This window comes from Carassius gibelio, chromosome B20, assembly GCF_023724105.1.
Source record: "Carassius gibelio isolate Cgi1373 ecotype wild population from Czech Republic chromosome B20, carGib1.2-hapl.c, whole genome shotgun sequence".
NCBI classification, from domain to species: Eukaryota; Metazoa; Chordata; class Actinopteri; order Cypriniformes; family Cyprinidae; genus Carassius; species Carassius gibelio.
Window position 1 is genome coordinate 21,244,803 of NC_068415.1, and position 16,383 is coordinate 21,261,185.

The following is a 16,383-nucleotide window of genomic DNA, read 5'->3' on the forward strand; positions in this document are numbered from 1 at the left end:
AACACATCCACACACAAGCATACACACCTATGAACTGGTGTGACTAACACAGCAAATATGTCAAATAAAAACAATAATTAAACTACAATGCAGTAAAAAGTGGACAGCAAGAAAAGGGTTACACTTTAAAACACACACACTCACTCACAGACACGCACACAAACTTACAGTTATACACACTCAAATGAATTTGTAAGACTATACCCATATGAAGCCAAAATGAGTCAGAAAACTGAAATAAGGGATTAAAATCTGATCAAACCCAGAAGAATTAAGCTCTGATAAAACATTTATTTTCATTTTTGTTACATTTTTATTGAATTTTTATGTTTTGTGTAAAAAAAAAAGTGTTCTCTGTGTTCAGGTTTGACTGTAGTAATAATAATAATAAAAACTGACACTTTAAATCAACATAAAAAAGAAGAAATAAATCTAGACCTTTACAAAACGTCGTCCTTGAGAATGTCTAAATTTATATCCAAACCCACTGCCTTATACATCGAGCTATATTGAAATATATGGGCTAAACCATGGAATTGCAGATGTTTTTCTCATTTTACTCCCACAAGATGGCAATTACTTTAGTTTCTTGACTTTATCATAACTATTGGATTAATATTAATTAGTGCCATGAAATGATCTCAGAATACAAAATTAAAAAGAAAATATTATTGAACAAAAATATATTACACTGATTTTACTGGGGCAATAAAAAAAAAAGTTACATTTCAGGTGTCTGGTTACTTTTGGCCGTAAAGATCAAATGGGTAGCACAGGGATAATTCAAAGGGCTTTTCGAATGAATAATAATAAATCCACTGCAAACATGAACTCAGTGGCTCCAGGATTTGAGCAGAGAAATCTGTTAAGAATAAGCATCAGATGATAAATACCTGGTGTAACAGTTCACCAGCATGCAAAAATACAACATGTGCATCATCCGGATAGAGCTGCTATGACGTTGATGATGAACTCATTATACAGCCTTCATTAAAAGCTGAGGAAAATGGTTCTGATTATTTTGGATTAAAAAAAATATATATCAGCTGGGTTTTTGAGTGACTCACTGTGAGTAAAAACAAGCATGGCTTTGGTGCTTCTACACATTTGAGGCATGAGTCACGTGTGAATCCAGCCTTCTGGGATCTGTCCGAGGATGCGGGGGAATCGTATCATGCAAGTGTGATTTCAGGCCATCTCCAAGGCCGTGGCCCCAGATGCCCACACTGAGGTAAATAAGGACACAGCAGATGATAATAAACATAAGCCATAAGCGACAGCCACCTGGGGACACGTTCTCCCGTTTCATATCAATCCATAAACATAAGTGAAAAACCTTTCTCACAGAGTTTAAATATATTAAAGCTGTTTCACATTAGCACACAGCTCTGAAATCAGGCCTTAACCTGAAACAGTCATTTTCATGTCAGAATGCATCATGGAGTTACACAGCTAAACCACAACGTCTCGAAACGACTCTCAGGCGCCACAAACCTAGCTGTTGTTCTGTTCCTTTCCATTTCCTCGGACACCTTTTACACTTAGGAGACAGGAGACACTGAAACGTGTGCATCTTTACATCAGAGAACGCCTGTCCAAAGGATCCATCCATCTCTTTTCTTGTCTTGATCCCATATGTTGTGCATTACAGGCTAATCACATCCAGACTCCGAGCCAGGGAATGTCACCAGCTCGCTTTTGGTTTTATTTTCCATTGCAAGTCCTGCTCTCACAGGAACAATCATTTCTGACTCGCATTCCGCGGACTTCACTGAATAATTTCAGCAATTAATCTCGGAGTTAATGTCAAAAATGGAATAGGAAGCAAAACATGAACTATGGTCACGAGTGGGGCTATAACAGGACTAGTCCCTGCGGTCACCCACCCAAAAGACAAACACAAATTAATTTGACTTGGCCATTTGTGCCGGTTCAGGTCTGAGTTTGTTGGCAGTTTTGCTCAAGAATGACCTTTTGTTCTGCAAATTCAATCACATCCAGAACACATCATTCTATTGACGTGAAAATGCATCAAAAAACCACACATGGGATATTGGGTAATTGGAAGGACTCGGGCGGGCAAAGATTATAGTTTTCAAGGCCTTCAGCGGAGGGAAATTTTTTCCCATGAATAAACCTTTCAGAAGTCCAAAATAAACCCATCACTCTTGAACTGACAATACCTGAAGATAGGCCTTCCCAGAAGTAGGACAGAGAAAAAGCCCATGGCATCTAACACAACCCTCAAGTGTGATAAATGGTTTGCTATTTTAAATATTTACCTCCAGTAAGGAGTTCCAGATTCTTTTTGATCATTTTTTTTATACTTTAATTGTGCTTTTACATCCTTTGGGTTGACAACCCAAATTCCCATTCACTTTAGTTTTGAAATCATGAGAGTGATTAAAAGAATTACACCATTTAAATTTCGCGGTGAATTATTGACTTTATTCTAAAGAAATATGCTAATGTTTTTGCTTGTTAAGCTAATAAATTACAATCATGATTTTTTTCTTCTGAGGAACACAATTATACTTTGAAACTGGGATCCAAATAACTTAACTATTAAATAAGAATTTAGCAATATCTTTATTTTTAAATATAAAGACATTGACTTTTCCGAAAATGTTTATTGTCGCGTAGTGTTAAATGATTTAGGATATATATTCACAAAAAAAAGCTTCAAGTAGATATTACTGTTGATCATGTATGTCAAATATTAACTTACACTCACCATTATAAACTATATAAATGATAGTATTTCTTATTTAATTTGATTAGTCTTAAGTGTTGTTAGACTAGTCAGGCTTATAGACTAAAACTTGCATTTGTAAACCTTTTGTCATCCAAACAACAAACGGGTTGATATCAAGAATATCAAACATCAGGAACCGTTTTTGATTATTGGTTATGGGCCTGTGATATACAAACCAAGCTGAAATAGACTTTCTGTGAATACACTTCTGTGAATACTTTGGATCCAGCTAAAACTCTGATAAACACTGAAACTGAAGGTCAGGGTCTTTGGCTAGGGATGTTGCAGTTGACAGGAGGCTTTTACTCAGTCCATGGGTCAGCTGAATCTGCAGAAACTATTTTTGGGTAATGTTAGGAGGATACAGGACAAAGGAAACCAGAAACTGGCACAGCAAAAAATGCCAGCGCCTGTCTTTAAGGGATCGAGACCCTAGAAACGTGAAGGAGAATATGCTGGCAGCATGCACAGAGCAGTCATTTCCAGTTTATTTTCCTCTCTATTTTACTCACTACATTACATCCTGCTTACCTATTCATATCTTCAAGTTTGGTGGTCTCATTTAAATAAATTAAATTACATTAAACTAAATGAGATTAGAAAGCCAAATAATGCAGTCCCTCTGATTCTTAAAAAAAAAAAAATTACACACACACACATACATACATACATATACATATACATATACATATACATATATATATATATATATATATAAATTATAATTAGAATTATTTTAAATAAATGATGGCTAATTATAAGATGTTTTTACAAATCATTCTATGATCATTTTTGTATAATATTTCTATTTTGTGACTTTAAATAAATTATTAATACAAAATCAGTGTATTTGCAAACTGATCATCTAAAAATATATACACATATTTAAATCATTTTTAAAAAGACTAATAAAAATGTGTAAAATAAATGCATTTATTAATAAAATTATTAAAAATATTAGTATGTAATATACAGTACAGCTATTTTAGTTACACTGAGACTTACTGTGCATTACAATAGACAACTAGTTTATAAATAATCTTCCACATGACATTATGATAATAGTCACCTCTCAGGCTTCACTTTAAAACAGTCAAACTCATATAAAATTTTAAGATTTATATATATATGAATTTTAAAATAACAGAAATATGAGTTTGTATGATAGCTAAAATTGAAGTGCCCTGAATTGTGTTAATTATGCTCAGGAGGAACTCCAGCCTATGATTCAATTCCTGATCTTGATTCATAATCAAGATAACGTGGATTGCCAGAGACGTGCGGGAAAGGGGCGTGTCCACAAACGATAACCCCGCCCAGTCCGTAAGGAAGACTGCGCGAGTTTTTATAAAGGATATGCGCGCAAGTTTTGGCAGGACAGAGGGGGCTCTCTGCGGGGCAGAACTATATCATAGACCCTTCAAACACAGGAATACTCCCACTGTGCCTTAACAAACCATCTGTTTGTCAACTTTAGGTATTTTCAACAACAACCCCTCGATTCGACAATGAGTGCGACTGTTGTTTCCTCCTTCTTCGACTACGAAGTGACGAATAAGGTAATTTATATTTTTGGTAAAGTCGATTTAAGTGTTTTAACAGTTTAAATGGTCAAATAACAGATCAATATCTCATAATATTAATACAGAAAATGTAGCAATCGTCTGAGTTGCTGTTTTCAACACCGATGTCAAACTTTTCTGGCTTATGTGCGCGTGCGTGTGTGTGTGTTTAGAGCATAAGAGTGTGACGAGAATCTTGCTCGTGTACTTTTGTCTAGCCTTGAGCTTTTCATGATCTGTAGTTATCGATTGCTAATCGATAAGGAAAGAGTACGAAAAACTATTAGATTAGAATAGTTTAATTAATCCGCGTTTACGCGTTATCAGTAAAACGTATGCGTCACATAAAGTTGTGCATTATTTGCCCTGGATTCGATTAAACACAACACGGAGGAAGTTCACAGGTCTGGGTTTCATTTGAATTAAATCAATGAGTGCTCCATTACGAGCTACATTCTGGGGTTAGGCTTAAACTTTTTATAATTAACCTTTCTTAACCACAATAGGATTTAACCAGCAATTTTGGTTGATTTATGGAATATCAGTTTAGTTACATGTATATTTTAAAATAATCTATAGGTCAGTTGTAAGCATATAAAGCTATATGTAAGCAATGTAACATTGTACTGTGTGAACGTGCAGCTGTTTTGAATACAAGAACGCATCCTGTGACGTGTTGAAGTCGTTTTCAGCAGAAAGCTTTAAGGGGCGTTCACGCAGGACGCGTTCTTGCCTTCACACAGCTGGACAGATTGAAACCCAACACAAAGCTCAGTATACCGCTTTTAAAATTTAAACCGACGATTGGGGTTGTTTGCCCCAAACTTAAGAACAGTTACTCGCCCATGCTATTCCAGTGCAGTGTTGTCTTAGTAGTTTATATGTCTGGTGAGCAATATTCTGAGTCGTCTGAAGTGTAATGATAGCTTTGTGTGAGGAAGGGGCTAAACCTGAAGTCATTATTGCAATTAATCTTAGCCTCTGCTGTTGCTCTTGAAAGTCATTCATTTCAAATATCGCGTCGCTATCACGTGACATACGGGAACCAATAGTGTTTGGCATCAGTAATATAGCAACACTAGAATGTCCCTCCAAATTTTAATACAATCAACTGCTAATCATCTTTGAGAGCTATTACTGATGGAATATTATTAGTCAGTAATGACTTTAATTCCTCACAAAGTGCTGTCAGTTGACCTGAATAGAACTGGAATGTTGCTCAATATTTAGCATGGAGTTTTAAAGGGCAAATAAATGACAAAATAGTTTTGGTCGAACTATTGGCATAAAACTTCACAAGCCACCTGACACTTATTGAACAAGATAAAAAAAATAAAGTCATAATACCATACAATACAATGGCCAGAGCTGTCCAACAGACATACATGTTGTCTATCCTGTTCTTATTCCCAATACATTTATACAAAAGTTTTGTAACTTTAATACCATAGAAAAAGGCTTTTGTAGTTCATGGTTGTGCAATAAATCATCATAGTATTACGCACAATTTGTGCAGGTACTGGAGATGATACACGAGTCTTGTGAGTTTTCATCTTTTATGACTTAATAAAACCTTTAAGTTTTTTTAAGAGATTGCTGCATAGGTTAATAGTTCAGGGTCGTTAGTTCTCTCTCTAAGAAAATAAGCCTTAAAACAGAATTAAATCCAGGCCCTAGACCTGACCTGAAAACAGACAATATCATCAACACATAATAAACTCCCACTGGTGGTATCTGGAGCAAAGGGAGTCATATTCATGCAACATTTTTGAGACATTGTTTTTTTTCCTCTTCACTTTCAGAACAATAAGGTGATGAGCTACAACAGTCCCCTCTCCAGTTCCCATTTACAGTCTGTCCCCACCACCGGTGCCAATACCCCCTTTACCCCCACCGGGTCCCTGCTGGACAGGAAGGTGGTGGGTACCCCTTCAGTGGGACTCTACCAGCGCCGCCACTCCGTGTCCGTTACCAGTTCCAAATCGACACAGAACCAATTTATCAACAGCCTCAAGATGGACGGCTTGGCTTCAATGAACGGCAGCAGCAACAACAAGGAGAACCGCTTCCGCGACCGGTCCTACTCTGAGAACGGGGAGCGTCTAAGGCCGGGCAACATCATGTGCATTGGTGCCAACGGAAACAGCCAGGTCAACTCAAGCCGCTATAAGACCGAACTCTGCAGGCCCTTTGAGGAGAATGGCACTTGTAAATATGGTGACAAGTGCCAGTTTGCCCATGGGATGCACGAGCTTCGTAGTCTAAATCGCCACCCCAAGTACAAGACCGAGCTCTGTCGCACCTTCCACAGCATTGGTTATTGCCCATATGGGCCGCGCTGTCACTTCATCCACAACGCAGAGGAGCGATGCGGACCCCCTCCTCTCTCCGCCTTCAACAAGATGGAGCGACCTCGCCTTCATCACAGCTACAGTTTTGCCGGTTTCACAAGCTCAGGTGGCTCCCAGGGCAGCCCGACCTCTGTCACACCTCCGCCCATATTTTCCAACGAAAACATCAACGAGTGGCCCAGCAACCCCTTCACTTACTCCAGTCAAGAGTTTGCCAACTTGTTTGCGCCCAGTTTAGATGGCACCACTGTTCCTGATCTGCCCGCTCCTCATTCTCCCACCGCACCTTCCTTCTTCAGGCCAATGTCCGAGTCGCCCCCAAGCCCCCTGGATTCCCTCTCCGACCAGGAGGGTTACCAGAGCAGCCTGGGCAGCCAGAGCGGATCCGAGTCACCTGTGCTGGACGCGACACGTCGCCTCCCCATCTTCAGCAGACTCTCCATCTCTGACGATTAAAACCTGCCCTCGGGGGTTTCAGGCATGAGAGAGAAAGCACAGAAAGAGCTGGCGAGAAAGAGAGTCATTTTCCTCCTAGCAATCCCTTCCTGTCCTTGCTTTGTTTACAGCAGAGAAGTGGACTAAAGTACAGTGTTTCCGTAGCCACTGAGTCAAATCAGAAAGTGTGCTACCAAGCAGCATCAACCTTCGGCATATTCCCAAGCCTCCCTAGATGTCTTTAACACGCCTGACGTAATGCAAAAACAACGAGCTGTTCCCCTCAAGGCCCACTTAAACGTTGACGTCTCAAAATCCTCACTGGATCATGTTAAACGAATCCATATTTAGTTCATAGTGTTGAAACTAAAAAGCAAGAGTTTTCAAAAGTATTCCAAGGACCTTTAAAGAATCTAGTGAATATTATAGCAACGACGTGCTTTACAGACCTGGAAGTGCCACTTTTCTTGCAGAAGACCCTTGACGGTAGATCCTCGGGACTTTAAGTGCCTATCAAACAATTCATTTACTACTTGTTGAGTCACATTGATTTTGGGAGATCTGGGATAGAAAAGGTTTAAAGAAAAGAAATCAAACCCATCTTGGATTTGTATGAATCATTCTTAAAGATATTTATACGTCTAGTGGTGCTAAATGCTCTGTCACCGTGGTAATTATCCCTAGAACATGTGATCCCTTGCGCTAAAATAGTGTGTTGTGGTTGTTGGGATTATGCAAGAGAGAAGATGTGTGAGATGTCCTTCCTGTTCACGTTACCACTAAAGATATGACTTCAGTGGCCACTAATTGTTTCGTTGCAAACAGATCGTTGAAATGTTCTATCATTAATTCAATATTGTATTTCCCCTATCATTGTTATAATCTAGTTATTACTGCATCATTACAATTATTGTTGGTATTTTCTGTTTGCAAATGAGAACTTTCAAAGTTGAAAGTTTTGCTTGTCAGTGCTTATTTAACTTATCAAAATGTATTTATTGCTGATTGTAAGCATTTTTTTTTTATTTTGTTTGTATTTATCTGGATAATGAAACAATAGAATATATTTTCCTTTATATTAAATTATGATCTTCCGTATTAATCGTAAGATTGTCGTTTCGTCAAGTTTCAACAGTTAATATATTATACTGCAATGACATTTTGTAACTACATTTTTTGATTTATTTTTAACGTGAAACTTAATTTAAAATGAGAATGCAAAGAGGATTGTTTTGCATTTTATTTATTTTTCTTCTCCCTAATGTTGGACTGCAGTTTCAGGATGTTTATGCCTCTATAATCCTTTATTATTTGGCTCTGACCGTCTAGAATGTAAACCGAGTTGTCTTGACAATAACAGTCCTGTGCCTGTGATTTTAGAAATCTGATGTTTAGACTGGGATCCTCTCATTAAGACTTCTTTTGATATGAACCAATCGTAGACAGTAAATGCATTATAGTACAAATCTCATGACCCTCGCAGTGGTCCGAACCTCTGACCGCAGCAGCGTTTCGATCTAAACGGACAGTTAATAAGGGAATTGTTAAAGATGCATTTGTGTATTCGTTTTGAAACCATGTTATGTACACCAGCAAGCATGTGTCGTTTTGATTTATGACTCAAAATTCGTATTTATTTACAGATTTTGGACCACTTCTGTTTGCTAAGTGCCTAACAGTACATTCCAAGAGTCTTGAACCTTTTTAGGATTGTAATCCAGAGTCGTTATATAGATTTTCGTTGAAATTCGAGGTTAACAGGATTGACATTGAGCGAGCTACAGTCGATTGTGTCCTATGTTAGCAGCTACTGCTGTTCACATCAATATGTTTCTTTTGTAACGACAGATTGCAGTTTAAATCAATAAAACACCTATTTATAAGCAAACTGACCCTGTCTTTTTGTTTTGCGTCAAAATGGTTTCAAAAGTTGTTTTTGTAAGTTCATCAGAGCAAGGCCACTGGCTCTGATACTCAACTCCAATTCAAACAGCTGTGCTTATTATTTCTTGCCATATTTTGACATTCTCCCTGGATAAGTTCTTATTCCTCGACAAACTTGCATTCCACACTGATCCCAATACAGCTGAACGCTATGAGACGTGGGGGCTGTAAATGAACCAGCTAAACAGCTCAAACTGTTTTCCTGGAAAAGTGCTCAAACACAGGAAATCAAAATTCAGTCCCAGCCCAGTGGTGAGGATGTGAAGAGCCCCTGAACTGTGTCTTTTCCTGGCACGGATGTCTATGGCTTTTTGAATCTCATTCAAAAGTACTGGCAATGACGGGACTACTAGATAGAAAGCACAGGCCCCTTGAGAACAGACAGTTTGTTACTGTAGTAACTGTCAGGAGAGGTCTTGTGCTGGGACTAGCAGTCTATAGAGCATGTTTGCTCCCTGAGTCACCAAACAAGCATCCAATGCTCTGCGAGCACGATCAGTCTTTGCTTGGTTTAGTTTAATTTCCCTTCGAGAGAGATTCCTGAGGAAAGCTGTGATCATGAATACAATCGTAGCAGATAGGAGCCAGATGACCATCTGAGTAGTACAAAGTTCAGCAGTTTCAATGCTTTAGCCTTCGGTCTTTAAAGAAATAGTTCACCAAAAATGGAAAACCCTGTTGTCATTTACTAACCATATTAGATGTAATAAAATGAGATATTAAATTACGGTTCAAAAGTGTGGGGTCAGAAAGATAAAAAAAGAAAATGGATCACCATTTCAACACAATTAAGAAGCTTCTGTTTTCAACATTGGTCATAAGACATGTTTTATGAGCAGGAAATCAGCATATTAGAATGATTTCTGAAGGATCATGCGACACTGAAGACTGGAGTAATATATATATATATATATATAAAAATGTCAAAATAATTTTTTACAGTGTAGTCATAACATTGTATAATTTATTTTTTACTGTATATAATTGTCATTGGGTCTTTTTCATGAGGAAGTTAATGACATAATATAATTTTTTATATGAGGCAACCCTTTAAAACATTATGTAGCAAAGCATAACAGCCATCCAGTGCTTGTCATTTTTGGGAAAAGTGCTATATAATTGTTAGTTATTCTTTCAGGAACACACACTTGACAGTGCGTGTCCATTTGCACCAGGGCTGTGGGTCACTATGCCTTTAAGAACAGACATGAGGAATAAGGCCAAAGTCGCAGTTGAGCAATACCCGCATAGACTTTGTAATAACTCCATCAGCTTTTTTTCTTCAGTGTTTCAGAGTGCAATGAATAATCAAAAAAGAGCTCTGCTCTCGAGTTCACAGTATCAGAAGATTGAAACGATTTGCACTAAAAGGGGCATTTCGGGGAGTTTCTAGATAAGGGAACGTGTGGTTGTCGGTTTAACCTCAAGCCAGTGCAAGAACTAAATAAGCCTAAGAAAGCAGAACAAAACAAAAGGTTCCAAACAGAACTGACTTGAGATCACAAGCATCCAATTTTATCAATTCAAAAACAAACACTGCTAAAAAAAAAAAGAGAAAAGAATCAAGGCTAGTTGAAATCTACTGATATTTGACATCAAGCCCATGAGCATGATCTTTTTGTGTGGCTGGTTTGGATGGGTTTGGATGAGAACTGATCGCTGTGGACGTTTTGCACCAACGTCAGGATCTCATGACTCTCTGCTCTGATTTTTGCCTTCCGGTTTACAGGCGAGGAAGGAGAGTTTTCCTCCCTCCACTACAGGCACAAGCAGTGATATCGCCACAGGTCAACCATTAAAAGATCTGTAAAAACATGTCAACTCTCAGTCTATCAGCCCGCTTATGGGGGGAAGGGAGGAGAGATATACAGAAAGAAGATGAAAGAGAAAGATAGACAGAAAGAACACCTACTCAGCATTGCGTGTTCGGCTGTCACAACTGACTTTATCTGCTGGCCGAGGGCTAAAGATGTCCCTGACGTCTGCACTGTGAGCAGATTCTACTAATGAAATCACAATAATTAAGAGTTTGGAAGACCTTGAGTTTGCATTTATTAATGTTAGAACTCTATATATATAAAGCCTATTAGGAAGAAACAAGTCATAAAAATAAATACAAAGAATGTGTCAATGCGTATCTGTGCACATATACAACGAAACGCAAAACAAGGCGAAAAAGGGGGAACCACCCAAAATAACACCATTGTTCATCTAATCAGACAAACTTCCCTTTAAGGCTGAAGGAACCATGGGAACAGGAGTCATGGGAACAGAATCCATGGCAACGGCCAGCCAGGGTCAAGTAGCGTTTGTCCAAGACTGCCGTCTTATCACAGGAGCAGCGAGAGGAAAAATACAGCTGTCAATCAATAGCTGACTGATGCTGCAGTTTTCTAACTGGATGAGAACGGAGGTAATGTTCTACAAAGTCCAATCCGTCTGCTTTGTGTCTGTCCTCCACATGTTCCTGCAATGGTTAACCATAATTTGCACCTGAAAGTAATGATAGAGCAGGCGTGGTGTTAGGGAATAGCTATGGTGGATGATAAATATTAAATTCTGTATACCTCATGGTAGTCACTATAGTCACCAAATGACCGTCGAAATAACCTTCACACACCGTAGTTTCAGATAATGGACGGCATTGAGAGTTGAACTGACATAGAAAACATTAGTCACTTCACATTTGTTTACTGGCCTTTAAATAGGGCAATAACGGCCACTGCATTCTGGGGCCAAAGGAAGTTCTTAACAAGTAGAAGGTGTGGCCTGGGAAAGGTTGCAGATGAACCCCGACCTCACTCTGATTGGCTGAAGCCCTGGATCTGTTCCTTGGTTTAAAACACTTTCTGGGTTTTCATTCCCTAGAAAACATAAAAGGATACAAATTAATTTTGATATTTTTTTAGTCCGGTTTAAACCATTAAAACAAAGTGACTAAACTGTGAAGAGACTTCAATATAGAAAAACAGCTATTCTTTAAACAAAAAACAGCCTGTTTGTAGGGAGTGTGCAGACTTTTTCAATTATTTAACTTTTTTTGGTATTAACAAGTATTATTTTTTTTAATCCTTAAATTGTCATCCCTAAATGTGATGCAATTAACATGTAACAACCTATTTTATAAAAATAAATTAATTTTATATATATATATATATATATATATATATATATATATATATATATATATATATATATATATATATATATATATCTCTCAGGCATTTGATCAGCTAGAGACAAAAAAAATAAGGAAAATCTGACCATGCCCCAAGCCACGCCCCAAGCACTCATTATTAAAAATATATATTTTAGCACATTAAAAGATATATGTTATATTGTAAAAATACATACTGTTCTGTAAAAAATAAAAGGCAGCATTTAAAAATCATGACAACAATATAATAATATAATAAAGTACTATAATATATTATAGTAAAGTATATAGAATTGTTATTATTATTAAAGTACCTGCCAAAAGTTTGGAAACATTACAATTATTAATGATTTTGAAATAACTATCTTCTGTTCATCAAGGCTGAATTATTTGATCAAAAAGTAAAAAAAAAAGAAAAAAAGAAATATTGTGAAATATTATTACAAATACAAAATAAGTTTTCAATTTTAATATTTTATAAAATGTAATGTTATTCCTGCGATGCAAAGCAGAATTTTCTTTATCACAACTCAAGTTTTCAGTGTCACATGATCTTTAAGAAATCATTACATTTAATTTGAGAAACATTTCTTATTATTATCAATGTTGAAAACAATTTTGCTTCTTCATATTTTGTGTGGAAATGGTGATACACTTTATTTTTCAGGAATTTTTGATAAATATAAAGTTTCATGAACAGCATTTATTTGCATTTATCAAATATATTAATTAAATTTGTTAATGGATTTATTAAATAGAAATCATTTTTAATGTTTTCACTCACTTTTCGTCACTTTCATGCTTAAAGAACAGAGTTATTAATTTCTCTCTCAGTCAGTGGTATTAATTGTTTCCACATAAAATATTAAGCAGGAAACTGTTTTTAAAATTGATAATAATAAGAAATGTTTCTTGAGCAGAAAATTTGCATATTAGAATGATTTCTGAAGGATTATGTGACTCTGAAAAATCACATCCCTTATATATACATACGCACACACACACACATATATAACAAGGATTTTTTGGAAAGTACTGAGCCGAGTTTTTCTAATATCAAAGGCACCTTTTACACCCGGGCACCTTTATTCCCATTGTACGCTATATCTATATCTATCTATATCTATCTATATCTATCTAAATATATATATATATATATATATATATATATATATATATATAAGAGAAAGGAAAAATTCAATTTGCATCATATGACCCCTTTAATAATTTTAGAGTTTAAAGACAACATGAATACAAATGATTTCTAAAACTTGCCATCTGCAAGATTTCTCTTTATCCATTTATTTGACCTTTTTGGTCGACCCTTTAGTGTTGATCACTGTCTCCCTAGTTTTTACCTTATTAAACTTAATTAACTCATGTTTCTGGAAATTGCTACAAAAAAAGACTCCAAAACAGACATGACAAGAAAAATAGGGGTTGGTTATACTTTGGCACAGACTGACATCATGAAGGTATTATACTCATATTTACAGTATATACACAGACATCAGTTTGAGTGAAAGTTTGTGGGAGGAAAATAAGGGTTCCACAGAGCCGTTTGGTTGTTCGTCTATTGTAATCTACGGTGCTTTTAGTCTTGGTAAGGAACCGAAGTGGTTAAACATTCAATATGAATACCCATAAAACCCAAGCAAACATACCCCAAGTAAGCAGCTGAGGGAAATGAGTGCCAAATTTACTGTGGCAAGGTTTGTGGGGGACGACAATGTAGAACATGGCTAAGTACACATCCAGCTATGTTTTGCTACAGTCATTCCTGTGGCCGTGATGCTTATTATGAAACCCCTTGATGCCCAAGCTCTGGTTTTTCATGAGAAAAACGTCTCCCATGAGGCTGGGTGCTAGTCTTGTTTCATTTTCAGTCTAAACCTCATGATGGGGCCCTAGAATAGAAAGCAAATACATGAACACCAAACTTCCAGTGAAGCCACATTTCCTACAGACAGCGCTAAAAAATCTGCATCAATTGGAAGATCACTGTAGGCACTCCCTGCATTGCTTATTTGTATAAAGCTGTTGCATCAGCAACTATCTCCATTACTTGGGCTTTCACTGAAAAAGAATGATGTCTGTCGCTTTGACATCACACATCGCAATCAATGTGAACGCCCTTAACCTTGTACAATGTACAACCTTTGAGTGATATTAGCATCCCACACATTGGCAACTTCCATGCTTGGTGTAATAACAGGCATGACTGATTTCTCCAGTTCCCCGTAACAATAACAACCAGTAACAACACATGACACATCATAATAAGAGGGTTTGTATTGGATGAATCCTTCAGAACTGACTGCTGATTTCACATGGCTGGTATTCCAATGTTCTAAGCGTGAACATGCTGCTTACAAACATAACCATTTACTTCATCTGGTTGCATTTCCATTGCGTCACTCTATGCCACCAAGACTGATCCCCTCCCTGTACTACGGCATCTATTCAATCTGGAGAGAAGCAAACCCATAAACATACTTGAACAGTGTAGACGGATGTTGAATGGATCTCCCAACAAGCCTCTATATCAGACGCAACACATTCGTTTTGAGAGGCAGCTCCCTCCTAATAAAGTGAAGCAGAGTGGTCGGGAAATGCTCTCCAGCAAGTAGGCCACTCATACTCATGTGCTCTGCATTTTCCATTTGACTGCCTCTGTACAGTACGGCCTCTGTAATCACACCAGCAGCTTGAGACAAACCGTAAATGTTTACATATGCCTTCAAGGGGGCCGCTCCAAATTCACTTCATATCCAGTCTTTTTCTCACCCTTTGTCACACTCAGACAAGCGCACACTGTGCTGTTAACAAGAATAGATGAGAGCTATTATGCTTTTTTATTACTCCATAAAGCAGAACACATGGGGCAAGTCCTTAGTAGAGTAGCAAGACAGGAAATAGCGAATGGAAACCTGTAGCTTAGGAGGGGTGTTCATGGCCTGACGTTCACCGTTCTTCATGCTGGAAATGGCATGCATATAAGTGCTTTGAGAACTCAGTAGTTGCATGAAGTAGTACAGATGTAAAATAAGTGACCCGGTTCGCAAGGCCCAACTCGCTGAACCAGGACAAGCACAGAGCGAACAAGAGACGACTTCTCTCGAGGGCTCTCGTGTCAACCCCTGCGACTCTGCCTCTTTGATTTATGAAGCTCAGATGGAGTCTGGAGGGCTGGGAGGAGATAAAAGGTTTCTTGAAATGAACACCTCAGTGAAACCTGCTGCTGTATAAGGTAACACAGAAAGGGCCCCTTCACCTGGAGCACCGCAGTCCAGAAATCTTCTCATAAGGGGGATACATCAGTCTGGGCACTGAGAAACCAGAGCTGTGGAGAACCTGTAAGCCCGATCAGAATCTGTTTCTGCACTTGAGTAGCATATCTTAGGAAACAGAAATGATTTGAAACCCCCCAAGCTATTCTGGGTTCAGTCGAAACAAAACCCCCACAATAATCAAACCAAATTGCTAAATTACAGAGATGAGCAGCTCGAAAAACGTTTCACAATCATGGGAGCCTTTACCCCGCAGAACCACAGCAGCTTAAGGCATCCAGATCCAACACTGATTGCTAATAATGAGTCAGTGCGGTACCGGCCAAGACACATGGTACAGCTCTGTAAAATCCCTCTACTCCTCACCCTGCTGGAAACATTGAGTCAGCCAAGGCCTTTTGTTTCAAGTTTATCTGTGTGAAAATAATGTGAGGCTTCAGCTTAGACACGCTGGGTTAAAAAAAAAAAATTAAAATGGTACTTTCATGTTGCCCAGGCTTCAAATAAGTTGAAAACAGACCGTAGGTCCAGGATCCTCTGCCATGCTTTCCTGACAGAATGAAGAGTTTCGTTGTTCCCTTGTTGTTCCTGCAGATCCCACTGAACTCGCAAATCCTCCATGTGGCCTGGCGAAGGGGCAGCTTAATAAGGGCCTCGTTTTGTCCTTTGTGAGCCAAGGCTGGGGACATCAGCAAAAAAAAAAAATCTAATTCAGAAATGCTCCATTTTCTCTGTGGAGATTTGAGGACACTGCGGCTTTTCAACAGAGCCAAAATATGAAGAGCAGAAATGGGGGATTGCAGTTGTGTAATTGCCCTTACATAATCTCAATATAAATTTAATGAATTTGACGATAACCACCATTGACAGTAAACACCATTGTTTGCAG

The 16,383-nt window shown here is 37.9% G+C and overlaps 2 protein-coding genes across 4 annotated transcripts in view; one reads left to right on the forward strand and one right to left on the reverse strand.

Moving 5' to 3' along the window:
- Window positions 1–4,100: 4,100 nt before the first annotated feature.
- zfp36l1b (zinc finger protein 36, C3H type-like 1b) lies at window positions 4,101–8,991 on the forward strand. The gene is made up of 2 exons (XM_052585986.1): window positions 4,101–4,314; window positions 6,120–8,991. The coding sequence occupies exons 1-2, from the start codon at window positions 4,264–4,266 to the stop codon at window positions 7,122–7,124; spliced, it is 1,056 nt and encodes a 351-aa protein (XP_052441946.1). The 5' UTR covers window positions 4,101–4,263; the 3' UTR covers window positions 7,125–8,991.
- Window positions 8,992–11,068: 2,077 nt separating this feature from the next.
- rad51b (RAD51 paralog B) overlaps window positions 11,069–16,383 on the reverse strand; it is a 46,113-nt gene continuing 40,798 nt past the window's right edge. Inside the window, exons 10-12 of one of the 3 annotated variants that reach the window (XR_008160491.1) lie at window positions 16,015–16,173; window positions 11,615–11,911; window positions 11,069–11,540 (exon numbers count right to left, since the gene is read on the reverse strand). Coding sequence is in view for 2 of the 3 variants with exons in the window: in XM_052585979.1 (XP_052441939.1) it covers window positions 11,796–11,911; window positions 16,015–16,173 (275 nt within the window). In the remaining variant the exon portion in view is untranslated. Of the gene's footprint in view, window positions 11,912–16,014; window positions 16,174–16,383 lie in introns of all 3 variants that reach the window. The other 2 variants (XM_052585979.1, XM_052585980.1) reach the window with 2 other exon arrangements.

Bases quoted from the DNA above. Each gene is read 5' to 3' on its own strand.
- zfp36l1b (XM_052585986.1), top strand. From the start codon at position 4,264: ATGAGTGCGACTGTTGTTTCCTCCTTCTTCGACTACGAAGTGACGAAT. The intron at 4,315-6,119 runs GTAATTTATATT...CTTCACTTTCAG, and splicing joins ACTACGAAGTGACGAATAAG to AACAATAAGGTGATGAGCTA.